The sequence below is a fragment of the Callithrix jacchus genome, chromosome 10 (genome assembly GCF_049354715.1).
Source record: "Callithrix jacchus isolate 240 chromosome 10, calJac240_pri, whole genome shotgun sequence".
NCBI classification, from domain to species: Eukaryota; Metazoa; Chordata; class Mammalia; order Primates; family Cebidae; genus Callithrix; species Callithrix jacchus.
Window position 1 is genome coordinate 96835478 of NC_133511.1, and position 27633 is coordinate 96863110.

The 27633-nt window shown below is 34.0% G+C and overlaps 1 protein-coding gene across 25 annotated transcripts in view; it reads right to left on the minus strand.

The window, feature by feature from the left end:
• Positions 1-27633, minus strand: part of IMMP1L (inner mitochondrial membrane peptidase subunit 1) — a 70463-nt gene that overhangs the window by 13987 nt on the left and 28843 nt on the right. For 16 of the 25 annotated variants that reach the window (XM_009007868.5, XM_054241484.2, XM_054241477.2 and 13 more), the window contains 3 exons: positions 16999-17132; positions 14453-14541; positions 10311-10437 (listed from right to left, as the gene is read on the minus strand). In XM_009007868.5, coding sequence (XP_009006116.1) covers positions 10311-10437; positions 14453-14541; positions 16999-17103 — 321 coding nt within the window. In that variant the 5' untranslated portion in view covers positions 17104-17132. Of the gene's footprint in view, positions 1-2888; positions 3721-3851; positions 4510-10310; positions 10438-11756; positions 14542-15055; positions 15215-16998; positions 17133-18639; positions 26583-27633 lie in introns of those variants that run through there. The other 9 variants (XM_078340794.1, XM_078340787.1, XM_078340793.1 and 6 more) reach the window with 4 other exon arrangements.

The window sequence follows — 27633 nt, forward strand, 5'->3', positions numbered from 1 at the left end:
TACCTTTCATTTTTCTCTCTTCTTACTACTCATCCCTCCTATTATATGTGTCATACACTGGAACTCTTACTTTTGGCAGCTCCCCAAAAGCACAATGCTATACTCACTTCTAGGCCTTCAGAATATGCTGCTTGCTTTGACTACCTCCGACTTACTCTTTAAAACTTCAAGTCAGGTTTCACCTTCCCATTCTGGAATAATCGCATCTACCCCAGTCTGGATAAATATCCCTGTGCCTTATTAAAGCATCTTGTGCATAATTCTATTACATCATACTGTAATTCTTTGTCTGTTCCTCCAACTTAACTATAACCTCCTAAAGTTACACTGTCCAATATGACAGCCACTAGTCACATATGTGGCTACCTACATTTTAAAATTACATAAAATTAAGAATTCAGTTCCTCAGACACACTAGCCATGCTTCATGTGTTTAACAGCCACATGTGCTAGTGGCTACCATATCAGACAGCACAGATACAGAATATTTCCATTATTTCAGAAAGTTCTATTGGTGTTGCTGGGGGCAAAGATGACTACCCTAACATGTACTGGCCCTCAAGTAAGTGCTCAGTAAGTGTCTGTGGAATTAATGAATGCACACATAAAAAAAGAAAGTTGAAAGGTTAATGTCTGGCAAATTTTGCATACTCCTATAGCCTCCTGAAAGCTATTTAAGTCTGCTCTCCCAGTCTACCCTTAGATGTCCCCTCCTCCAAGTCCAGTGGTCTGGCCACTTTGAAGGCAGCTCATTAAGGAAGATGTGTGAGTCTGGGACTGGTCTGGGGTTAGAAGTCCATTATCATCAGTTTGTGTCCCTAGACCTACTTTGACTTTACTTACATTGGGAAGTCAGGTCAAATTTCAAGTCTCTTTAGACAACAGCTTTCTCTAATCCTTCTTGCTTTCAAGATCCACACATAATGTACACAAAGTAGATGAGAATCTTAAGTTGCATCCAAGAAATTTAAATTACCTATAATTGTAAGTACTTTGTTAAATACTGCTTAGTCTCCTTTCCCTGTTGCCTCTGCATTTGTATTTAGCTGGATGCAGGTACTAGCCCTGCCATACTAAGTGATTTATACATTTTCCTAAAGTAATTATGAAAATTCCACCCAGGAGGAAAACGCTTTCACGTCTAGGTTGGCAGTGCAACAACTTGTAATGCCAATATTTTCTTGCTAATTTAATAACTTTAGCCATTTTATAATATGCTTACCTGCTTTTATATCTGTTTTTCCTCTTTTTCATTCTTGTTTTAGGTAGAAAATCTTTTGGTTTCGTGAGAATATTTTTATAGGCTAAGATTAAGTTACTCACAAAAATCTACCAAATTTTAATTACCCAAAGTGACTAACATCAAAACTTCATTTAGCTGCTTACTCCAAAAGACAATTGAATATATTTCACCTAGTCAACAGCAGCTTTTCCAACAGACCTAGTCAAGATTGCTTTAGCAGCTGGGCGCAGTGGCTCACGCCTATAATCCCAGCACTTTGGGAGGCTGAGGCAGGCAGATCACTTAAGGTCAGGGAGTTTGAGACCATCCTGGCCAATATGGTGAAATCCTGTCTCTACTAAAAATAAAAAAATTAACCAGGCGTGGTGGCACACACCTGTAGTCCCACTACTTAGGAGGCTGAGGCAGGAGAATTATTTGAACCTGGGAAACAGAGGTTGCAGTGACCCGAGATTCTGCACTGCACTCCAGCCTGGGCAACAGAGTGAGACTCTGCCTCAAAAAAAAAAAAAATTTTAGATTACAAAGCCACATAACACTTGGAATAGATTTTCCTTACTACCAACAGAGTTTGGAGTCTGGTTCAGGTGCTTACCCTGAACACCAGTGTTACAATTTTGGTCTTTAATTTTTGCAAAGGACTTTTAAGCAACTTTAAAGAAGAGAACAACTCTAAAGATCCAGATAACTTGCAGATAAAAATACATATAGTATTTTCCTTTTACTCAACTGTATCCTGCCTCTCTAGACTCATACCAATGGCACTGACTTTCTAACTTTTGAGTAGTTAAAATATTTCTAGGAGAGCAACCCATACAAATTTCAGGACAACCTGCTACTCTTTCAGTAGAAATGCTGATCTTCATATAATACATCTTTTCAAACATATAAAAACAAAATATACTACAAAAAAATAAGATTATTGTAAACTACATATTACTGTGAAACTAAGCTCAAATTTATTCTGAAAACGTTTAGAGAACACATCAGAAAACACTTAAGTTGAGAAGCCTCAAAGATCATTCTTTAGTGTTGACATCTGAACAAAAACACTTCAGACTTGTAAACAATGAGTGAAATTTATCTTCAGAATTGTGTTAGCTATAGGATGAAAAAGTCACGTCACCTCCGCGGTGAACTTCACTTTAGCAAAAGAGTAAACATATTTCCTCCACATCAGCTGCAATCAAGGCATTAGCAGTATGCCATGATTGATTGTCTTAGGAGCCGTTGCTGAGATATGGATGTGTAACACCGGTTTTTATCACTATAGTCTGCAAAAAACAAGTCCCTTGTTTAGATACCCTAGTTGTAATAAGTGACATTATTAGGTAGTTCTTCTATTTAAATGACATAAGGATTTAGTATATCAGCAGCTTATAATACACAAGCCCTTTCAATCTGATGATTCCTCTCTCTACAGAGAAGTACTTTTTTGTGTTTATAATACAAATGGCAATAGAAGACCAGATGGTTGACTTTTAGCTAAGGGAAATGACATTTAAACAAACAGAAAGACAGCATTTAGAATATTCAGGGATTCGAACTATACCCTAAATATATAGTACACATTAAAGGACTATTAATGTTAACTATATAATGTTATCATTTTGTTATCATTTTGTAATGCTAATTAGTAAGATTGTTTCTTAGGTTGTTCATCAGTTTTATTTAAATATTTTCTAATACACTGTAAAACAGCTTTATTATTGCCATATTGATATTGTTACATTTCCAAGTTCTCCTTTTAATACGTTATACCACCACTGCATGAGATCATTTAATCATTTCATTCTGAAATGTAAAACTGTCTCTAATTCTTACATATAAGACAGTAATAACATACTCTACAATTTACAAAGAAAAACATAAGAAATAACTACATTCTTTATTCACCTCCCATCGCTCTGCTATGGTAGTGGCTTATTATTTGGTGAACAATGTTTCACCTTTTTGTGTATAACGCTGACATCTATGGTATCAAAGACAACCAAAAACCTTTACATAGCCAGGTATTTTTGGTAGCCCTCAGATAAAAGTAAAAACATGATTTTTCTAAGAGATTTGTTTCCTGTAACAATAGCAAAAGACTGCTATGCACTAACCAGAGAAATATACTGAAATTTCCATAATTATGTTCTATTAATACATCTATTCTCAATACAGGGTAGCTACTACTATTGAGATACAAAAATTCAGCTGGGCGCGGTGGCTCAAGCCTGTAATCCCAGCACTTTGGGAGGCCGAGGCGGGTGGATCATGAGGTCAAGATATCGAGACCATCCTGGTCAACATGGTGAAACCCCATCTCTACTAAAAATACAAAAAAATTAGCTGGGCATGGTGGCGCGTGCCTGTAATTCCAGCTACTCAGGAGGCTGAGGCAGGAGAATTGTCTGAAACCAGGGGGCGGAGGTTGCAGTGAGCCGAATTCGCGCCATTGCACTCCAGCCTGGGTAACAAGAGCGAAACTCTGTCTTGAAAACAAAAAAAAAAAGATACAAAAATTCAATAAATAAGGTTTTAACTGAAATTTTAAAAATGATTCTTCATTTTACAATGAACAACCAGAGAAAAGCAGCAGTGTACACTAAAAGGAGACATTTATAAACTCCAGGTAACAATTTTACCCATCCTTAGGCTGTCAACCAATAAAAGGACCAAAAGAAAATATCTGTATAATAGTTAAATATGTTCAAAAGGCACATGTATCTCTACAGAAATGCAGAAATTCTTATTGCTATGCAACCTAATTAGTAGGCAATGAGTGTTGCAAGGGTAATAGCCTTCATTGCAATAAAACCACCATAGCATTTCAGGGTCACCAAAGCTTCCTTTAAAATGAGAATAAGGTAAGCCCAGAATAGCTCAATTCCCCTAATACTTTAAGAAACTTAATCTTAACTAAATTCAATATTCTATGGTGATAAGTCAATTCAGAGCCTGGTAAATTTTTATTCTGCTTAATGAAAGGCCTGAAAAATATACCGTCCTAAATACAAGTTACTTAGGAAAAGAAACATTTAATCAGCACTCTGCTGTTCTGGTACACAGTAAGAGGAACATTCCAAAATTTTGTACAATTTTCACCTGCCACTTTGTAAGGTGATCAGGTAGTCTTACCATTGGAAATAGCTTAGCTTTGAAGTCTAGGAAGACTAGAATGACCACAGATTGGCCAGTTCAGCAGTGTGGTAGGCTCCAGGAACATCTTCTGAGAAGTCGTAACAGCATGCATTTACTTGGGAGCAAGTTTGCAATAGAAACTAGTAGAAAAAATGAGTAGAAGTAGAAAAGAAACTAGCAACCTATTCATATATACCTAGATCTGTCTACCCTTCAAGTATTTAAAAAATATCTAATAGCTGCCAAATCACAGCTGAAATGATAGGAAATCAACTGTGATCAAAATGAGTCCCTGTCACCAAGAATCTTACACTCTAGATCAAGGGGTCAGCAAACTTTTTCTGTACAGGGCCAGATAGGAAATAGTCTAGGCGTCGCAAGCCATATAGTTTCTGTCACAACTATTCAACTCTGACATTTTAAAGAAAGCAAACACAGACAACAGATAAATTAATGGGGATGATTGTGTTCCAATGACACAATAATTACAAGAAAGGCAGCAGGGAAAATGATTATGCAGGGTCTTGCAGGCCACCGTAAGACCTATGGCTTTTATTATGAGATGGGGAACCACTGGAGTCTTTGAGCAGAAGAGTGACATAATTGCTCTTAAAAAGCATCGTCATCAAAAAGGATGACCTTAGTTGCTGTGTGGAGAATATCAACGGAAGGGTTAGAGAAGCAAGAAAAGGGGAAGGGTATAAGCAAAGAAAGCAGTTCAGAAACTACTGCAACAACATGAGACAGACGAGTTTACCTTGCAAACTAATGGAGGGTAGCAGTGACAGTGGCAAAATGTGGCTTGATTCTGATTATATATAAAAGGTTTAATCATGATTTGCTAAGGGACTGGATGTAGAGTGACAGAGAAAGAAAGTAATTTTTTTTTTTTTTTGAAAGGAAGAAAGAGAAAAAAAGGAATGAAGAAGAGGAAAAAAGAGGAAGAGGAGGAGGGAGAGAGAACGGGAGTATTGTTTAGTTGCCCAGGCTAGAATGCAGTCTAAAAATGGGTATTGAAAACCTCCCTTATACCATCAATCGTGCTTAATAACGGCCAACCAATATTTCATTTAAACCTGTGAGTAGGTGTGATGTGGTACTGATATGAGTGCATATCTTCTACGTTTTAAGTGGAGAGTTCTATAAATGTTTATTAAGTTTACTTGCTCCGGATCTGAGTTCAAGTCCAGGATATCCTTATTAATTCTTTACTGTGATTGGGAAGTGTACAGAAGGAGCCAGTTTGGGAAAGAAAATCAGGATTTTAGTTTTGGATACAGTAAGTTTGAGATGACCATTATTCTTTGAAATGAAGATATCAGACAATTAGACATGATTCTGGAGTTGAGGGAAAAGGTTATAGTTGATATAAATTTGAGAGTAAATTTAAAAGTACTGTACTTAAAACCATGAGACAGGATGAGGTCAGCTAAAGTGTAAGTGTATATAAACAACAGAAGTTTAAAATATGAACCTTTAGTTAACTCCAAGATTTGAAGAACATTCCAATGTTTGGATATGAGGAGGAACCAATAAAGTAAATTCAGAAGCAGCAGTCAGAAAGATAGGGAAAAAACCTAGAAAGAGCAGTGTTCTAAAAATAAGTGACAACAGGTTTTGAGAATAATTATTTCAAATACTAACAATAGCTTAAGTATGATGAGGACTGAGAGTTGATCACTGGAGTGACAAGAGAAATCACTGGGGACTTGGACAAGAACCATCAGTGAAGTGGTGGAGACCAAAGCCTAACTGGAATGAGTTCACAAAAATAATAGGAAGCTCAGAGTGGAGTAACTACACACAACTCTTCCCTATAGGAGGATGTGGTATTGAGGGAGTTTATTTAGATGTAGATTTTACAACATGTTTTTTGATAGGAATTTACTATATTTCAAAATGCCTAACTATTCCAATTACCCCATGGATTAAAAGCATAGTCCTGGATTATCATACAATATTATCCTAATAAACATTATAAAGTACTTTTCTTCATAAGTGGCTTTATAACAAAATTTTAGTGTTTTTCTGAGCCCTGGCCTCCCTAAGGGATTGAAGACTAAATTAGAGGTTTACTTTGCATTTTGCCTGCTGTGCAAACTGATATGAGAATGCCAATTCATTGTTTATTTCTTATTTGCTACATGCTACTACTTCCAACTAAATTATTTTTTCTGATAAAGTAGTGGATTCTGGCAGGAAACTGAGAAATTCCTGTAGCATACAGAGAAAGGCAAGGTACTCAAGATGTTTGAGCTCATGATAATTTTTTTTTTTTTTTGAGAGTCACAAATTAATCTCATATCCTTACAGTAGCCAGTGCTCAGTTCATAACCCCAGGAAAGAATTATCGGCTTCAGTACCCTCACAGTAAGCAAAACCCACAGCAATAGCATATAGCATCTTAATAGGGACTACTTAGTTTCCAAATACCTAACAGCAAAAAATAAAGCTGAATTATAAGACTGATTGCTATGTGGTCTTTTAAAACTCTGGAATGGAAAACAAACAAACAAAAAGGAACTCTGGAATGAATAAAATGATCCCACATCACTATATCACTTAACCAATGGTTTGTTTATATTATTTTCTGCCAACCTACCAACAATACTACTTTTTTGATATGCTAAACTCTACAGGCTAGGTTCCAATGAACAATTTAGCGCTTTGCTTTCTGAAGCATTTATATACAAGAATAAACTTTTTTTGCCTGGAATTCAAAACATATTTTAATATTCATTTTATTAAGCAGCTCAATCAAGATATGAATAGTAATATCTTCATCTCATAAAAAAATACGTTTTCTAAGAGGATGCAGAGGTAAGAGAAGACACTTATTTCATAAAATAGCACCAGTGTGCTTCTGAGATAGCTGAAAAAAGGGACACACACACAAGAAGGAGACCCTGGAAACATTTTGGCTATCTTTTCAAAGCACTCCAAACTTGGATGAAATATTGTTATAAATCACCTTGATTTATGGAACACATTTGCTAAAGTGGTTCTGTACTAGCTACACAATTCTTATCACTTGAATAACCCAGCCTAGAAAAACTGGCAAGGGAGAAACTCTCAAAAACACTGGCCTCTTTCAAAACCAATACTGCACCTGATCAGAAATACTTCCCTTTGTTTTTTTTTTTAAATAATAAACACAAATACATTTTAAAGTAAGTATAATTTGATGAGATGGGAACAGAATAGATAGGCAGAGGGTATTCTGAAAGAAGTAGTAGTGGCATGGTGAGGATTACAGATTCTAAAGCCACTATTTGTATTTCAATCCTCATTCTTCCTCTTACTGTTTGAAATTGGGCAATTTATTTAGCCTCTTTTTTTGATTACCTATCAGTAAAATATTAGTATTACCTACCTCACTGGGTTGCTGTTGTAATAATTAAATAAGTTAACCTTTGAAAAGATTCTCAACAGTATGGAGGAAGTATAAAATAAGTGCTGACCAAAATTATTAGAATGATGTATTGTAAACTTAGAAAGGTGTCCAACAAAAGTGAATGGGATATACCCGGAACAAAATGGCAATTGTTATCTAATTTGTACATTTATCAAACATAAAAACTCAGTAATAGAATACCCTACTAGTGTTCTACTGCACAGTAGGGTAATTATGGTTAACAATATTGTATTGTATATTTCAAAACAAGTGAAAGAGCAACTCAGAAGGCTGATGTGGGAGGAGCATCTGAGCCCTGTAGGAGGAGGTTGCAGTGAGCTGAGATTGTAGCACTGCATTCCAGCTTGGGCAACAGAGCAAGACCCTGTCAAAAAAAAAAAAAAAAAAAAAAAAGTGCTGAAAGAGGATTTTGAATGTTCTCACTATAAGCAAACAAAAAATGTATGAGGTAATGGATATGCTAAATGTCCTAATTTCATTTGTATACAATGTATATACATATTAAAACATCATACTATTTCTCCATAAATAATGTACAACCATTATGTGTTAATTAAAATCAAAAACAAAACTCAAAGAATATTTTCCTCTAATAGAACTTTAAAAAATTTACATCTTACAGTGCTGGTTATATGCTCTGGTAATTTAGCAGAGACTTTATCTGAATCCTTTGGTACTGACATCCACCTCTAATAACTCTTAAAAAAAATCAACAGTAACAATGATATGGTGTTAAGTACCTAGAGGATGTTATGTATTTGTTCTGTTGTTCTGTCTGTTGATACCAGTTCTGGTTTCAAGTACATACATGTTGCTAAAGCAATGTAGAAGTGACTAGAATATCTTAGGAAATGCTAATAGTCATATGAAGGTGAACTATATGGAAAATCCAACATTATTTAAGAAGAGGATACAGTGTCCATGATGAAAGCAATGGTAGAAAAATGTTATCTGACAGCACACTATCATCTTTAACACTGTTATCACCATAAGCTAACAATTACTGTGTATTTAGCATTGTAAATGCATAATAAACATCAAAAACACTTGCACAGTTGAACCGTAGTCGATTACAGATGGTAAATAAATAATTGATTATTTAACAGTCTATTGATCAAACTTACTTATAGGGCAATCAGAGGCTATTATGGTTCAAAATAAATTTACACTGGCAATGTAATTATTCAGTTATGTGTTTACATTGAGGATGAATACAGAGATAATGTTAGTTAACAAACAGCTGCATTAATAATTTGATAGCAACAGAAGATTTACAGTAAGGTAGAAAATTTAGCTATAATTATTAAAGTAAGAAGAATATATGTGGAGTAAACAAAAGGCCACCTCTTCCAGAGAAGCTCTGTTACAGAAGCCACATGATTGGTGAAAGGAGCTAATGCATTTTATCTACTCTTCATTCTTCCATTTTACTGTCCTTGCACTTTTTCTAGCTGTAAAGGCAAGGTGGTTGTATATGATTTTCATATATATACAATTTCGATTCTCAAAATTTAAATACGATGTTAAAAAAAAACCATAGGGTTTATTTGATTTTGTCAGATTTCCAACTAATAGTCAGTGGACAGTCTAAGCCAGGATCCCAAATGTATTTAGTTATCCTATCTCCTTTGTCTGCTCCAATAACACTCCCTTGACCTTTCCATGTTTTTTATGACCTTGACATTTTTTAAGAGTACTGGCCAGTTATATTGTAGAATGACCCTAAATTTGGGTTTGTCTTACATTTTCTCATGATTAGACTAAGGCTGTAACATTTTTTTCCTGCAAGTGACCTTCTTGGTGCTTCAATCCAGAGGCTGCATTATATTGATAATGTCGTGTTACTGATGAAGTTAACTCAGTAACTGACAGGTTTCACCTCTAAGGTTTTTCCCTTTGTAATAAGTATCTTGGGAGAGATACTTTAAATTTATGCAAGCCAGGCGAGGTGGCGTATGCCTGTAATCCCAGCACTTTGGGAGGCTGAGGCGGGTGGATCACCTGAGGTCCGGAGTTTGAGACCAGCCTGACCAACCTGGAGAAACCCCGTCTCTACTAACAATACAAAATTAGCTGGGCATGGTGGCACATGCCTGTGATCCCAGCTACATGGGAGGCTGAGGCAGGAGAACTGCTTGAACCCAGGAGGGAGAGGTTGCAGTGAACCAAGATTCCGCCATTGCACTCCAGACTGGACAACTAGAGTGAAACTCCATCTCAAAAAAAAAAAAAAAAAGATTATGCATAAATTCTATTTCTCCTCAAACCTTTTGTCCAATAATTTTAGCATCCACTGGTAAATCTTGCCTGTAACAATATTACTAAGATGTTTATGTAGGGTTTTGAAAGTAACTAAAATATATGAAATATAATAGCTGAATTCTTGATATAAATATATTAAAATTCTACTGGATGCATTTTTTCCTACATTTGAAATATGAATAATCATTATTTTCCTTTGTCAGCATTCAGTTAATGTTAATCAATTATGACAGCAAAGAATAATATAATTGAAATATTACTTACATAACTATGGCTTTTAAAGAAATTTGATGGACTAGTGGTGAGGATTTTGTCTCCTTCCAAACCAATTACTCTTTTACAAATATTTGATTTTGGATCACTTGGGCTTTTTGCAATCACAATGTCACCTCTGAGGGGGAAAAAGTCAAAGAAATATCAGTATTATTTATTAAGCATAAACACATGCATGCCACTGCTTTAATACTTTTATAAGGCAACTTGAACAAAGCCATACCCTTTATCCTCTCATATACTGACTCTTTGATACATTTACTGGCTTTGAGAACCTTTGTGACTGACTACTTTAGGTGAGAATCCAACAATAAGAGTGATGAAAAAGCTATCTAACGTTTCTGATAATTTAAGAAGATTCTAAACGTTCAGATAATTCTACAAGAATTATCTTTTTGCATTGTATCCACTATGCTTTACTCCTGTGTCCAAATTCTTAGAACCCAAACTGTGGAAAACCAATTCTATATACGCCAGGTACAGTGGCTCACAACTATAATCCCAGTGCTTTGAAGGCTAAGGCAAGAGGACTGCTTGAAGCCAGGAGTTCATGGCTGCAGTGAGCTGTGATCTTGCTACCCTAAGAAACAGACTGAGGCTATGTCTCCAAAAAAAAAAAAAACCTCCCCACAATTCCATATAAATACTAACAAATTAAGTAAATAAACTCTGCTGTCTAGCCAGTAGCACTGATTGACTCTAGAGCATACCTAAAAAGGTAAAAACATCATCCATGTTTCCCCTAGAGCTCAAATAATTAAGAAATGATAACATTTAAGTCCTATAACCCATATAATTTATAGTACAGCCAAAAGAACTTATATTTGAGAAAAAAATCAAAAGATACAACAAAATAAAATACTAAAGGCTGCCCAAACATACACTCTGAAAAATAAAATGAGATCTCAAACATATAAAACCAATAAACATCTGATTACATACAGAAGATATGATTTACACAAGGAGTGACAATATATCTGGTAATAAAAAATAAGAAAGATCCTTAAAAGTAGAAAGGAAGGAGACAAAGAATGTAGAACCTATGACCACAGTCAAACAGAACACAATGCTATTTCTGCATAAAACGAGCAATATGTGAATTCTGTTGACTAACACACGTTTAAAAGGATTTAACATATTTGCTTATTAATTGTACCTAATTCCAGAAATAGTTTAATGTTACTTATAATGAAACATGCATAGGTCAAAATAATATTAAAAGCCATAAAAATAAAAGGAAAATGATGATGAAATCCGAAACGTAATACCTGCTCTATAGAAGCATTAAAATGGGTTCTAAACTCTTTGGGAGCCAAGTCAGAAGAAATGAAGACCAGTTACATGGAAATCATTAATTTTAAAATAACGTTTATTTTGGGAGGCAAGACAAAATTTTCCCTGATAATAATTAAATCAAAGAGAAATTCACAAGAAGCATTTTTATGTGATAATAAAAGATACCATCTTTATTAGAAATTTTACAGAAAATGCAGAAACAGTATTTACAATGATTTCTTGAAAGGTAGCAAATCATTAAATTCTGTAATTTGGAGGCAACGTAGTATTGCCTTTTTTTTTTGAAAATAGAATATTTTCTTTCTAACCAACTAGAACCATGTCAGTGGATCTGTTCAGAAAAACAAATTTGCAAAGATTGTAACACACCATCAAAGTTGATTTTGGATAGCTTTGGAGGAAGAGACTTTTTCCATGGGTGTTTAATGAAGCTTAAATTATTTGATCAAATAATCAACATCACCCTTAAAACAAACTTTGCACTTGAATGGCAACATAGAAATCATAATTCAATCATTCATAGACAGCATATAAACGATATTTCTGGTAGTTTAACTAGATATATGTATAGTGTTTAGATCAAAAGAGATAGCCCGTGGATTCTTAACTCCTTCAAATAGTTTTAAAAGGAAGCTTATTAAAAATTTTCTCATTTATATTTATAAACATCCTTATTATTCTACTGCACAGTAAGCTTTTGAAAACCAGTGTCAACATCTCATTAATCTTAACATTCTCTATAATGCACAGTACATCTTATAAATTAGGTGCTCCCTACCATTTGTTTGAAGAGTAAGTAGTAGTAAAAATCTGACTGTCTCAAGGTTGAGTGTTCTGTGCAGCTGACTGAAGAGAAATCCATGTGCTTTAGATACTAGATATGCAAACTTTTATTCTTGCCTAAATGGAAGGTTATTTTACACTTACAAACAGGCAGCCAACAACATAGGACCCCTTGCCAGGGTCAAAGATTCCCCTAAAATCTTGAATTATATGCTGCAGGTAAAAGAAAGAGAATACTCAGGATAGTAATATTTTTAAAGTAGAAGTTACCAGACGGCTCTCTTGGCTCTAAAAGTTACTTTGGTATATCTCATAAATGCCAGATTTTGAGCTGTCCTGAAATCTGGATGAATAGAGTACATAATGAGATCTTCAAAAATTCTGAATTCATTTTCTGAATGTAGTTGTTTCCCTTATCTGAATATAATGAGTAATTTAAAAAAAACCGCTATCCAGCTCTGTATTAAAAAACTATTCAGCCAACAGGTTCAGCTCCTCATTCAGGATACCCAAATATTATTGTGAATATCAAAAGTCACTGGCATGGAACACAGAAGCTTGTCTTCATGCTACACTGAGGCTAGGTCTCCAGTTAATTCAAAGGCTATATAAGGATAATTTGATATAAGTTAAAAAGAAAAGGGAGCAATACAGACCTATTATATAAGTTTTTATTTTATAAATTCTATATCTACAATTAAGTATCTAGAAGTTGTATGGGTAAAAGATTTGAAGAATAATTACCTACGGAGCATGCCAAACCATATAGCTTGATCAAGAGTTTCTATCTGCAGAATCTAAGGATGGTGAAAGATCAGTAAATGTGAAGAACAGTTTATACACTATTCTTCATGATTTTTAATAATGTGAAACAGGTTATAGCAAAGGTGAATAGTGAAAGAAAAGTGCCTAAACCTGCTTATTATGCCATAAACTAAATACTAGCTCAAGAGAATCAAAGTTGTAGTTTACTGAAATAAAAGCTGGCATAGATTTTTTTCAGAATTATAAAAAACAAATGGACTCAAAATTTTAGGATGTCAGAGAGATGCTCTTTAGAAAATAAATTATTAATACTTGACATTCATTTGGAAGAAATCATTCTCATGGAGTTAATTAGAATAATGGGTATCACAAGGATTGGAACCACCATTTGAAATAGGATTTTAAAAGGTTTAGTGACAAACAATATTTGCCCAGGAATTATTCAACTTAATATAATTAATCAGGAGACTCATAATATATAAAATTCCTGGTTGTCAGCCATATACAATAATGCAATCTAAAAACATCAAATGGGCTGGGCACAGTGGCTCATACCTGTAATACCTAGACTTTGGGAGGCTGAGGTGAGTCGATTGATTGCTTGAGCTTAGGCGTTCGAGACCAGCCTGGGCAAAATGGCAAATCCCAGTCTCTACAAAAACTACAAAAATTAGCTGGGCACAGTGGTATACACATGTAGTCACAGCTACTTGGGAGGCTGAGGGGGAGGGTCACTGGAGCCCAGGAGATTGAGGCTGCAGGGAACTGAGATCATACCACTGCACTCCAGTCTGGGAGCCAAAGCAAGACCCCATCTCAAAAAATGTGTATCAGAAAATTTTTTAAAAATTAAAATCATCACATGCTCATCATAGGCCATATATAGAGAATAAGTAAGACAGCAATCAATAGAACTACAGGATTACTTTTAAAATTAAAGAACAAAAACAGTGGATATTTAATGTAATCCCTAAGTTCCTAATGCTTAACTCAAAACCTTCTAAAACCCAATTAAAAAAAAGTCAAGTTTACACGTATATTGTAAGGGACTGCTAATTAGTTTTTACAATGATACAAGAAATACAATAACCCAAGAGATTGTATGTTTGAGAAACTATTAACCATTTCTCAAACTGAAAGAAAATATTTGACTCAAAATTTTATCGAGCTCATCATTAATATGGTTATTTATGAGAGTTTTTAAAGATAAACTTAAGGAACTGCAGAAAAGGTATCATGTGTATGTGTATTTTCACTGTAAATTTAATATATCCATGACTGGAATTTACCTTTGGATACCATAAAAATGTCGACTAAGGTTTTCTGCAAAGACAATATCTGAATTTTGAATTGTAGGCTCCATTGATGGTCCAGAACACTGAAAAGAGAGGCAATTTGTAATCTGAGTTCAAAATCTCTTTTAAATTTAACATAAATCATTTGAACAGGCTTAAAAGAAAGAAAATCAAGCAAATGTTCTTAAAGCTTAGGGGATGATTCATAAAAATTAGCCAGTTCTCAAATAAGTTCAACTCCAGAGTAACCAATAAGTCCGAAAACATAGACAAACAGAGAATAAATGGTTTATTGATTTCACATTATAATGCCCGAATAAAATAACATTACCTATGTTTCCAAATTTAGGCACCCTATAGAATGTCAGTTCCTTGAAGGCAGAGATCTTCTCTCTGATGTTCCCAGCTATATAACCAAAGCTGAGAACATTGTTTGGTACAAAACTGATAAACCATACATATTGGCCGAATGAATGAGGGGATGATTCATTTTCTTATTACTATCAGATATGATCCAGTGAACATAACTTATTAAATGGTATTATACTATTCTCAATGAGTTTATGCCCATCTTCCTCTTCCAAGAGAATTACTTACTCTTCATGGGGCTGCCACTTAAATTTTCTTCTGAAAAATACTAGCATGATGAGATGGACTTTAAAGATTTTCATGGCCAGGTATGGTGGCTCACATGTGTAATCCCAAAATTTTGGAAGAATCACTTGAGACCTGGAGTTCAAGACCAGACCTGGCAACCTAGAGAGACCCCATCTTTACAATGAAGCAATCAAAGATTTTCCTATTTTTATGTCTCAAAACAATAATGTTGATATATACAGGTTGAGAACCCCTAATAAAAAGCCTGAAATCTTAAATGCTCTAAAATCTAAAGTGTTCTGAATATCTATATGATGCTATAAATGGTAATTCCATATCTGACTCCATGTGATGTGTCACAGCCAAAATACAGTCCAAAGTTTTGTTTCATGTACAAAATTCTTTCAAATATTATATAACATTACCTTCAGGCTATGCACACAAGGTACAAATGAAATATAAATTAATTTTGTGTTGAGACTTAGGTCCCATCCCCAAAAAATCTCATTATGAATACAAATATTCCAAATTCAAAAAAAATCTAAAATCCATGAACACTTCTGGTCCCAAGCATTTCAGATATGGGATACTCAACCTCCACCTCAGAATCGGAAAAAATTATCATAGCCACTTAAAAATCTAAATACAACAGTTTCTATTTATTTGTAAATAAAACATTTTACTCAAAAGTTCCTACTCAGGCAGAAATAACAAGAAACACAATGAAAGTTTGTTTGCTCCCTTTGGAAGTACCAATCTAACTTACAAAAAAATCAGGAAGACAAGTTTCAGCCAGGTGTGGTGGCTCACACCTGTAATCCCAGAACTTTGAGAGGCTGAGGCGGGCAGAACACTTGAGGCCAGGAGTTCATGATCAACCTGGCCAACATGGTGAAACCCCATCATTACTAAAAATACAAAAATTAGCCAGGCATGGTGATGCATGCCTGTAGTCTCAGCTATTCAGGAGACTGAGGCTTGAGAATTGTTTGAGGCTGGGAGGCAGAGGCTGCAGCAAACTGAGATCACGCCATTCCACTCCAGCCCAGGCAACAGAGTGCAACCATTTCAAAAAAAACAAAAAAGAAAAAGAAGAAGGGAAGGTTCAGTTAAATATATACATTTCCAGCTTAACTTGAGGTTAAGAATGTTAATCTAATAAAGTAAACCTAATTTTTAAGAAAGCAGTAATAACAATAAAAAAACCACTGACTGGCTGGTCAATCAACTTATTCTTTCATTTACATGGCAAAAGGCTTGAATCAACAGCCATGGTTCGTAGTTTCCTGATACAATATTAAGAAAAAGTATTAGTTGGGGATAGGGAGCAGCTTTACCATTTTAATGTAGACATTAGGCAGAATAATCAGTCCTAATTAGATTAATAATTTGTCTTAATTATGTAATTAAATTTGTTTTAATTATAGTTAAATATTGTGGTTATGAGGTGTAATTTTGAAAACTGGACTAATATGTGTTGAAATTTCAAGTCTCCTACTTACTAACTGCGGGACCTGGAACAGGTAAATTACTTAAGCTTTCTCAGTTCATTTCCTCATGTGTATAATGGATTACTTATAAGTATCTCACAGAAGTGTAAAAGATTAAATGAGTTAATAAGTGTAAAACATCAAACATATCCTGAAACACAATAAATAGGATTCAATAAATGGTAAGAACTATTATTTGTATACTATTCAAAAGGACCTTTTGTGCCCATTAGAAACAGAATACAGAAAATATTTAAGTAATGGTCCTTATACCTTATATCAGTGCCACTTCAAACACACTCTCTTCTTATCCCAATATTTAGAAAAATTTATGTGTTAACTTTCACATTTTATTCATTAATAACTTCAACTATAATAAAGGAAAAACACATTTTCCTTCTATTTGAAAAAAGTATATATTTAAGATGAATATTCTTGAACATAAAAACTTACCATGACAACACCACCAACGTATTCAAAAGCACAATGAGCTATACAGCCATACTGAATAGTATAGCCAACAAGTCGAAACGTTTTCCCCAGAACACCACGAAGCATAGTTCTATGTAGACTCTGCCACCATTGGCCTGATGGTAAATTTCAAAAAGTTTCATGATCAATACTATTTAAAAACACTTAAGAAATAGCTGTATTGTAAAATATTTTATAATCACCCCAAATGTATTAAGTGCCTAATACATTTTGGTGCAAGAAAGCAAGAGTTTATTATCAGTTCTACTAATGATATTTTAAATGGCAAATGATAGCCACTAAAGATTTTGATTTATCAAAGTTTATATTCAAATGTCACTGGGTCTATATATGAATTATATAATTAGTAGATTCTGAACTAGTCTGTCCCCTTTCATGTCTTGGTTATTTCTTCTATAAGGCTGATGCTTAGGAAAAGATACTAACTCTTTCAAACAACTAACAGCAGTTTTTCACATTTGTTCCTTGCTGTGTATTTTTCTTGCCATGTAATAAGAAATAATGGAGAAATCACTAGAATAGGTATATGGAGATTCAAGTTTCACACTGGTTATTTTACTAACTTGTATAATCTTCAACAAATTGCTTAACCTTTCTGGAACCTAGTAGAAATAGTATCTCAGAATGATTCTTAGAATCAAATTTAGCAACATATGTCAAAGTACCTTATAAATTATAAAGTTACATTCACTTGTGAGCTATTAACTATTGACATAACAAAAGGAACACGTAAATACTATGAAACAACAGTGTAAAAAACCATTTCAAGATTTTTTAAAGCTATGTGAAATTTTAAAATATTCATCTATAATGTTTCTGTCCTTTCCTATTTAACTCTATGAAGTATCTGTCCTTTCCTATTTAAGTGTTACAACTATGTATCGTGCATTTCTCAACTAATAGCCTAACTCTTAGGTCTATGCTACATTATTCTATTCTCAAATTTATTAAAACACATCAATAATAATATGTAACATCTGCTTAACATGTCAAGCTTTATATGTAATACTTGTGTAAGACAGATATTATTACCATCCTCAATTTATAGATAAGAAAATAAAAAGCTTGAGAGTAGTAAAGTAACTTGCTTATTATCATCACAAAGTTGGTAAAGGATGAAACCAGTAATAAAAAGTCTCCCAACAAAGAAAAGCCCAGCATCAGATGATTTTACCTCTGAATTATACCAAACATAAGAAAGAACTAACACCAATTCTTCTCAAACTAGTCCAAAAAACTGGAAATTGAGAGAATTCTTCCTAATTCATTCTACTAGATCAACATTGGCTTAATGCCCAAACCAGACACACCAAAAGAGCAACTACAGGCCCAAATCCCCAGTGAACTCAGAGGCAAAAGTTGTCAACAAAACACTAGCAAACTAAACCCAACAACACATTAAAGAGATAATACACCATGATCAGGTGGGATTTATCCCAGGCATGCAAGGATGGTTCAATACATGCCAGTCAATCAGTGTGATACAGAATGAAGAACAAAACCCATACAATGATCTCAATAGATGCAGAAAAAACATTTGATAAATTTCAATATCGCTTCATTATACAAACTCTCAGGAAATTAGGCAAAGAAGAAACATACCTTAAAACAATAAAAGGCTGGCTCAAGCCTGTAATCCCAGCACTTTGGGAGGCTGAGGCAGGTGGATCACGAGGTCAAGAGATCGAGACTATCCTGGTCAACGTGGTGAAACCCTGTCTCTACTAAAAATACAAAAAATTAGCTGGGCATGGTGGCACATGCCTGTAATCCCAGCTACTCAGGAGGCTGAGGCAGGAGAATTGCCTGAACCCAGGAGGCGGAGGTTGCGGTGAGTCAAGATCGTGTCATTGCACTCCAGCCTGCGTAACAAGAGCGAAACTCCAGCTCAAAAAAACAAACAAACAACAAACAAAAAAACAATAAAAGGCAATATATGAGAAACCCACAGCTACTATCATACTTAATGCGGGAAAAGCTGAAAGTCTGTCCTCTAAGATCTGGAACAAGACACAAATACTTACTTCCACCACTGTTATTCAACATAGTAACGGAGGTTCCAGCCATAGCAATTAGGCAAAATAAAGGAATAAAGGGCATCTGAATTGGAAAAGAGGAAGTCACTATCCTCGTTATGGATGTCATGATCTTATATATAGAAAAACCCAAGGACTTCACCAAAAATACTTTTAGAACTGATAAATGAATTCAGTAAAGTTGCAGGATACAAAGTCAGCATGCAAAAATTAGTAGCACTTTATATACCAAGAGTGATCTAGCTCAATAAGTAATCAATGGGATCAATAAAACAATCCCATTTAAAATAGCTATAAAATATTAAAAATATACCTAGGAATAAATTTACCCAAGAAGGTAAAAGATCCCTACAATGAAAACTATAAAATCACTGATTAAAGAATTGAAGAGAACCAAAAAATAAAAATAGACAGCCCATACTCATGAATTAGAAGAATTAATATTGTTAAAATGACCACACTACCCAATGTGATCTAAAGATTCAATGCGATCCCTATCAATATACCAAAGTCATTTTTCACAGAATTAGAAAACAATCCTAAAATTCATACCGAACCACAAAAGACCCCAAATAACCAAAGCAATATTGAACAAAATGAATAAAGCTGGAGGTATTACAGTACCTGACTTTAAAATACACTATAAAGTTATAGTAACTAAAACAACATGGTATTGGTATAAAAACACACAGACCAATGGGACAGAATAGAGAACTCAGAAATAAATCCATGCTTTTAGAGCCAATTGTTTTTTGACAAGGTGTCAGGAACATACACTGGATAAAGAACATCTCTTCCATAAACATGCTAGAATATTTGGATAACAACATGCAGAAGGACAAAACTAGTCCCCATATCTCTCACCATATATAAAAATCAACTTAAAATAAATTAAAGACTTATAAATAAGACCAAACTACAATACTATAGGGGAAACACTTCAAGACATTGGTCTAGGCAAAGATTTTATGGCTAAGAAATCAAAAGAACAGGCAAGAAAAAACAAAAATAGAGAAATGGGACTTAAACTGAAAAGTTTTTTACACAGCAATAAAAATAACAAAGTAAAGAGACAACATGTTGAATGGAAGAAAACATTTGCAAACTGTGCATCTGACATGAATTAATATCCAGAATATATAAGGAACTTAAACAACAGCAAAAAACCCAAATAACCCAATTAAAAAGTGGGCAAATGATCTGAATAGATATTTTTCAAAAGAAAACATACAAATGGCCAACAAATCTATATACAGAGAGAGCTCAACGTCATTATCTTCAGGGAGATGCAAGTCAAAATCACAATCAGGTATCATCTTACCCCAGTTAGACTGATTATTATGAAAAAAGACAAAGTAAGTGCTGGCAAAATGCAGAGAAAAGAAAATTCATACACCCTGTTCATAGGAATATAAATTAGTACAGTCACTATTGAAAACAGTGTAGAGGTTTCTTTAAAAACTCAAAACAGAATCACAAAATAATTCCAGCAATCTCACTACTGGGTATTATTCCAAAAGAAAGGAAATCAGTATATCAAAGGGATAACTGCATCCCCATGTTTATTGCAGCTTAGCCACTATTCACAACAGCTAAGACACAAAATCAACCATAATGTCCATCAACAGATGAATGGATAAACAAAACATGCTATATATACACAATGGAATACTATTCAGCCACAAAGAGAATGGAATCCTGTCATAAAGGCAACATGAATTACCCTAGGGCACATTATGTTAAGAGAAATAAATCTGGCACAGTAAGAAAAACACCTTATGTTCTCACTCATCTGTGGGTGCTTAAAAAAATACTGGGCCTATGGAAGTATAGTGTAAAATTATGGGTATCAGAGGCTTGAAAGGGGAGGTAGGAGGGGAAAGGAGAAATTGGTTAATGGATACAAAATTACAGCTAGATGGGAGGAATGAGTTCCTGCCTTCTGTAACACTGTTGGGTGAACAAGGTTAGCCGGAATTTACTGTATATTTTCTTTTTTTTTCTTGAGACAGGGTCTTGCTCTGTCGCCCAGGCTAGTGTGCAATGGTTCGATCTCTGCTCACCACAATCACCGCCTCCTGGAGTTCAAGTGATACTCCTGTTTCAGCCTCCTGAGTAGCTGGGATTACGGGCATGCACCACCACACCTGGCTAATTTTTTGTATTTTTAGTAGAGACAGGGTTTCACCATGTTGGCAAGGTTGGTCTTGAACTCCTGAACTCGTGATCCACCTACCTAAACCTCCTAAAGTGCTGCGATTACAGGTGTGAGCTACCATGCCTGGTTAATGTATTGCATATTTTCAAAAAGCTACAAGAAGATCTTTAATGTTCACAGTATAAAGAAATGATAAGTATTTGAGGTGACAGATATGCTAATTACCCTGATTTGATCATTATATACTATATACATGTAACAAATTCACTGTATCCCATTAATACATACAATTATTACATACTAACTAAACATAAAAGAAAAAAATGGAAGCGAATCTAGAATGTATCTTAGTAGGTTTATTGTTACTTGTAGTATTGTATGTATACATCAGTAAAAGTGAGCAAATATATAAGTTGTTGATTATTAGGTCTCTCACTGTGAGAAAAAGAATAAACAAATATGGAATGGGAGATTAAGAATGAACTTGAGTTCCTGTAATCCGAGCACTTTGGGAGGCCGAGGCAGGTGGATCACGAGGTCAAGAGATCAAGACTATCCTGGTCAACATGGTGAACCCTGTCTCTACTAAAAATACAAAAATTAGCTGGGTGTGGTGGTGGACACCTGTAGTCCCAGCTACTAGGGAGGCTGAGGCAGGAAAACTGCTTGAACCCAGGAGGCAGAGGTTGCAGTGAGCCGAGATCGTGCCACTGCACTCCAGCCTGGGTAAAAAGAGTGAATGAAACTCTGTCTCAAAAAAAATAAAAGAATGAACTTGAGTTGTCAAAACAAATTTATTTAAATAAATAAATGTATATATTTGTCTGACTGCCTATAAAAAAAAGTCATCCTAGCTCTATCCACTTTGAAAAGGCCATGTAGGAAAAAAATGACACTGCAGTAATTATTAGCACACTTAGTGCCCACATTTTTAGTTTCTAAGTATCATTCTCCACCAGACCAGAACAGTCAGTACTCAAAGACTGATGGAAACAAAGGAACCATTAGGAGGGGTCATCCAATGGCCAAATTTAGGACAATATGAGCCTAAGAATAGTAACAGTAAAAAATGATACATTAAATTAAAAATGAAAAATTTTAAAGATGCACATGTTGGGGACAGGGAAAGTTCTTTACCAAAACATGACAGCTAATAAATGTAAAAGGAATGATAAAATTATCACCAGTGTAATAACTGAGTCAGACAAGGGCCATTAATACATATTAAATACACTGGGTGAAATATTGTTGATCAACAGGATATCTGAAAAGTATCAAAGTAGATAATTTTTTTTACAAAGGTAACAACGTATCTTTACAATGGGAAGATCTGGCAAATACTATCTTAACTAAATAACCAAATTTAGCAGCATATTGATATCATGTAGCCTCTTGCCAATGGAATGACAAATACATCATCAACTGTGTGCTATTCTTGCCAAAAATGTGTAACCTAAATCCAATCATGAACAATAAAGACACATCCATATTGCAGACATTTGACAAGACAGCCAGCTCGAACACTTAAAAAGTATAAATTTAATGAAAGGAAAAATCATATTAAGAGTACTGTTTTCAACTACAAGAAAATAGAAGGCCATGACAACCAAATACAATATGAAATCTTGAACTGGATCCCAGAGCAAAAGAAAACAGAAAGCTATAAAAGACATGGGACAACTGGGTAAATATGAATATTGTACATAAAAATATATCACTGTTCCAATGTTAAATTTCTTAACAATATCATAGTATGCAGGAGAATGATATTGTTCATAGGAGATAAACATGGAATTATTTTGAGAAAAATGCTATGACTGCAACTTCCTTTCATATGGTTCACTTCTGCTAATAATCATGTATACAGAGAAATGAAGACAAATTGATACACATATATATACACACATACACATATATATGGAGGAAGACAGAAAGCTAATGTGGCAAATGCTCATTGCTAAATTCAAGTGAAGTGGATATAAATGTATATTGCACTACTTTTTTTGTAGAATAAAACTTCTAAGAAACAAACAGTTGGGGAAAAAAGGGTGACTTCATTCATTCAATAAATATCACTTGAGACCAGCAGGTTAAGGCTGTGGTAGGCCATGATCCTACCATTGCACTCCAGCCTGGGCAACAGAGCAAGACCCAGTCTCAAAAAAAATTAGAAAAAGACACCAAACCTGTTTATTTTGTTTCATTAGCAGAGGAAATAACTGCCATTACTTTAAGGTTCAAAGCAGTGAATACTGCTTCAAATGTGACTGCAGCATCAAAATAACATGGAAACCTAATAACAACCAAAATTAAAAACTAAAAATCCAAATTCCCAGGCTCCCTGCGATTCCTATGATTCTCATCCTGCATCACAGAGCTAATGAATGAGACCCTCTGGGAACACAGTTGTAGAGTCTATAGTTTTAATAAGCTCCAGGAAGGAAGTCCAGTAAAGGATTTTATTCTGTCCTTTAAGAGCACTGACACATACTCAATATTTTCAGAGACTTGACAAAATTTACCTATTCATTATCCTTAAAGTGAATGTTAATTTTGGGATAATTCTATAAATTTTCATTAAGTAAACATTATAATGCTAATATTTCAAAGTATTTCATTAGTCCATTGGTATTTTCTGAAGTTCACATTTTTACATACACCCCAAATTGAAACTCACCTTGTTTTTAAAAAGAATAAGAAGTTGATCATTTTAATAAAATAAAGCATCACCTTCCAAAAAGTAAAATACCAAAACAACCATATTTATTCACCAATAATCCCCCAACTACTAAATGATCTATTTCAAAACAATATAGCAGTTGTATGAACAGAGGAAGAATATTAATTTAAAAAGAATATCACTTAGCATTATCATAGGCTAACCCTCACCGTGCCACAGTTCATGAATGGCTCTTACAGACACAAGTTTTATAAATTACCAAAAAAGAAAAAAACGTGTATCTCTTAAATAATCAAGAAATCATATGATTCTTATCCTACTCTTTTTCTTTTTAAGACAGTCTCCCTGGGTCCCCTTGACTGGGGTGCATATGGCACAATCACAGTTCACTGTAGCCTCCAACTCCTGGGCTCAGAGAATCCTCCCACTACAGCCTCCCGAGTGTCTGGGGATCAGAGGCAGATGCCACCATGCCCAGGCCCATTCTATTCTTTTGTTACACCTGACTTACCATTCTTTCTAAAAAATGTCTTCTCATTTCATCCTATACCCCACTCTCTTATCTCCAAAAGTACTTCCCTTAAGTCTTACTGACAACATGAGTTGCCTCTGCTACAAATTAGTATCTAGCTTTTCAAGATAAGCCAAATTTCTTATATCAACAGATACTAAAATTCAAATAATCTATATTTTTATGAAAAGAATATATAACATTAAGAAAATTTTATATGTTTTATGTTGAATTTACTTCAGATGAGTTTATTTGGGACTTTCAAAAGAAAATCTCTAATAAAATAAGAATGACATCCAGAATGGAGAAGGAAAAAATACTAACTCTCAAGAGCTGTTCAGTAAATACCTGAATAAAAAGTGAGAAAGTAAATACTGAACAGGTTTAATAAAAGCTTCCAGACAAATTCTGTTTTGAATGCAAAACTACTATAAAAAATAAATGTATAATATTATAAACTACCACAGAAAATTATGCTGAGATAACAGCCTACCTGTTAAAGTAATGTGAAATTACACATAAACCAAATATTTTAGATTTAAAATAAGTGATTTGATCATAAAAATAAGAAAAAAGATTTCAGTCCATTTATTTCATGGATAGCTCTTTCATCATAAAATAAAAATTTTTTCAAACAGCAAAAATACAAATACAAGGCAAAAGTCGTCCTTTTTAAAGTAACATAATGCAGTTCACTAGAAATACTGGCAGGCTTTCTGAACATTCATTCATTTAAAATGTGGTAAAAGTTATGAAATACAATTTGAAATACAATAGGTTAGAACCAATTAAACCAAACCTGTGAACTCTGTATAAATTTATTGTATTTGCTGATTTTTTAGTAAAGAGCTTATATGGAAAAGAATAAGGGTACTACATATAAACAGAGGTGGTAGTACATTAATGGTGTACATCAGGTATACAATTAATTATATTTTAATTATTTTTATAATTTCAAGAAATTACTTTAGTCACTTACATTTAGTTAAAATTTTAAAGTTTAAAAACATTTAGACTGAAGCTATATAATTTATTTTTTTGAAGACAAAGCTACTAAACAAAAAAGCTATGAGATAAAAATCAAGTCCTATGAATAAATATTTTAAAATTAAGTACTCTAAGATCATAACACTGACAACACTAATTATCTTTTCTAGTCTTGGCATACTGTTTGGGTGACTGATGGGATAATTTCACTTCATTTTCTCTTAGTCTATACTGGATCGTGTTAGAGAAAAATACTAAAATAATTAACACCTCTAACCAAAGTACTTGATAAAGTTTTTAGATGAAATAAAAGCTAAAAAAATCCATTAACTAATACACTGATTTTAAAGCAAACACCTAAACCCTCATCTAAAGGAAAAGTTACCTAAGAACCACTGATTTTTAAAAATAAGTTATTCAGTATTCATACTGTATACTTTTATATACCAAAATCATATACTTTCACCAAAAGCCCTTTCATTAGCAGTTTCAGCTAGCATTACCTTCATTATAAAAAATACAGATGTCTATATATTTTATATTAAGTTTATTCATCAAAAACATTTCATCAGTAGCAACTGAAGAAGTCAAAAACAAGTAAAACATATGACAAAACAAATTATTTCAGTTCCTTACAGCTAGACATTTTGATTAACTTCATAGTAGCTCTATAGCCAAAAGAATATAAAAATATTTAATATTTGATCTCAAATATGAATTGCTACCAAGAGTACTCTGTTATTCAACTAAAAAAACCAAGATATCAGTAATCAACTTTTCTATTTGAATAGTTTAATAAATTTTGAATCATATAGCTTATAGTTTGTATATGTCTTGCATAATTTTTAAGTCATATAGCTTAAAATAAGCTTATATATTATAAATAATAAAGAGCATATTCTTTGCCTTGATCATCTGATTTTTTTTGTTGTTGTTTATAAAATTAATCACAGTTAGCAGGGTACAAATAGCTTTGAGCTTCATGAATGACATCCAAGAGATGGGAAAGGATTAGTTCTCAGTTGCTGCCAGTTATAGCGCCAGGTGGCTTTTTCTGCAGTGAAGGTGTTACCGATAATCCCATTACACTGGTACTAAATCTTGCAGACATCAAAATTATCACCAAGGTTCCTTTTCATCCCATCCTTTCCAAATGACTGGAAGTCGCTTCACCTGAAAGAAGTCAAATCCACATGCAGCTGCTGTTTTAGCAGGCAGCAAACTCCCTGAGAATGTCAGTTGTGATTCAATTTTGCTGCGCTGGTGGCCCCCTATTCCCTGTCCAATAATACATCTGTTAAAAAATCCTACAGCTACAAATCAAGTTTAATCCTACCAGGGACCTCATGTTGGTCTTGTCTTCCAAAAAGGCAGCAGGTTCTGCTGTCTATCTCTGCTAGTATCTGGGGAATACCCTTTAAATCCCAGTCCTACTTAGAAGAATAAGCTAAGGATCAGAAAACATGACCTCAAAAACCCTGATATGACTATATTCTGACCCAGAGGCATTCATTCTAGGTGAAGATTAGAACTTTGCATAATAAGATTACACAGCAAGTGAATGATATCAAGGGACTATCCATATGCAGCCGCCTGGTTTTGTATAGACAGCCTGTGCTCTGCAATATGCAGTGCAGACGAAAAAGAGCTTGGTCTTTCTAGCTGAAATAAAATAGATTCACATAAATTAGTTGGCCATTTCCAGATTCCTAAATCCCCTATTACATCTTTTATTGACAGCTCCTGTGAGGATAGCACAAATGTTATTCCTTTTTATTCTGTGCTTCTATAACAATCATGCTCTGTAATTGAAATGTACATAGATTATGTCTAGAAATTAACATCTTGTTTGCTGTAATCTTGGATTACAATTGACTGTGTACATAATAAAATTAGGAAATCAATGGACGGATTTATCATCTCCAAGAAACTAGAGGTATTGTTTAAAGAATAGTTTAACATTTTGTGCCAACACTTTAAATGCAGGAGTCACAGGGAGTAGTCAATAAAAATGTCAGTGAGTCAAAGAATACAGCAGTGAGTCAAAGAATAACTAAAAATCATATTACATAAAATTAGGTCATATCCCTCGAAATTTAGACAATGTGAAAAACTTAGAGATTTCATAAACATAGTTTTCTCTAAATCATACTTGATAAGGTCAATTATATGCGACCATTTTAAATAAAATATATATGCCCACAGTATTTTATATAAATTCCTT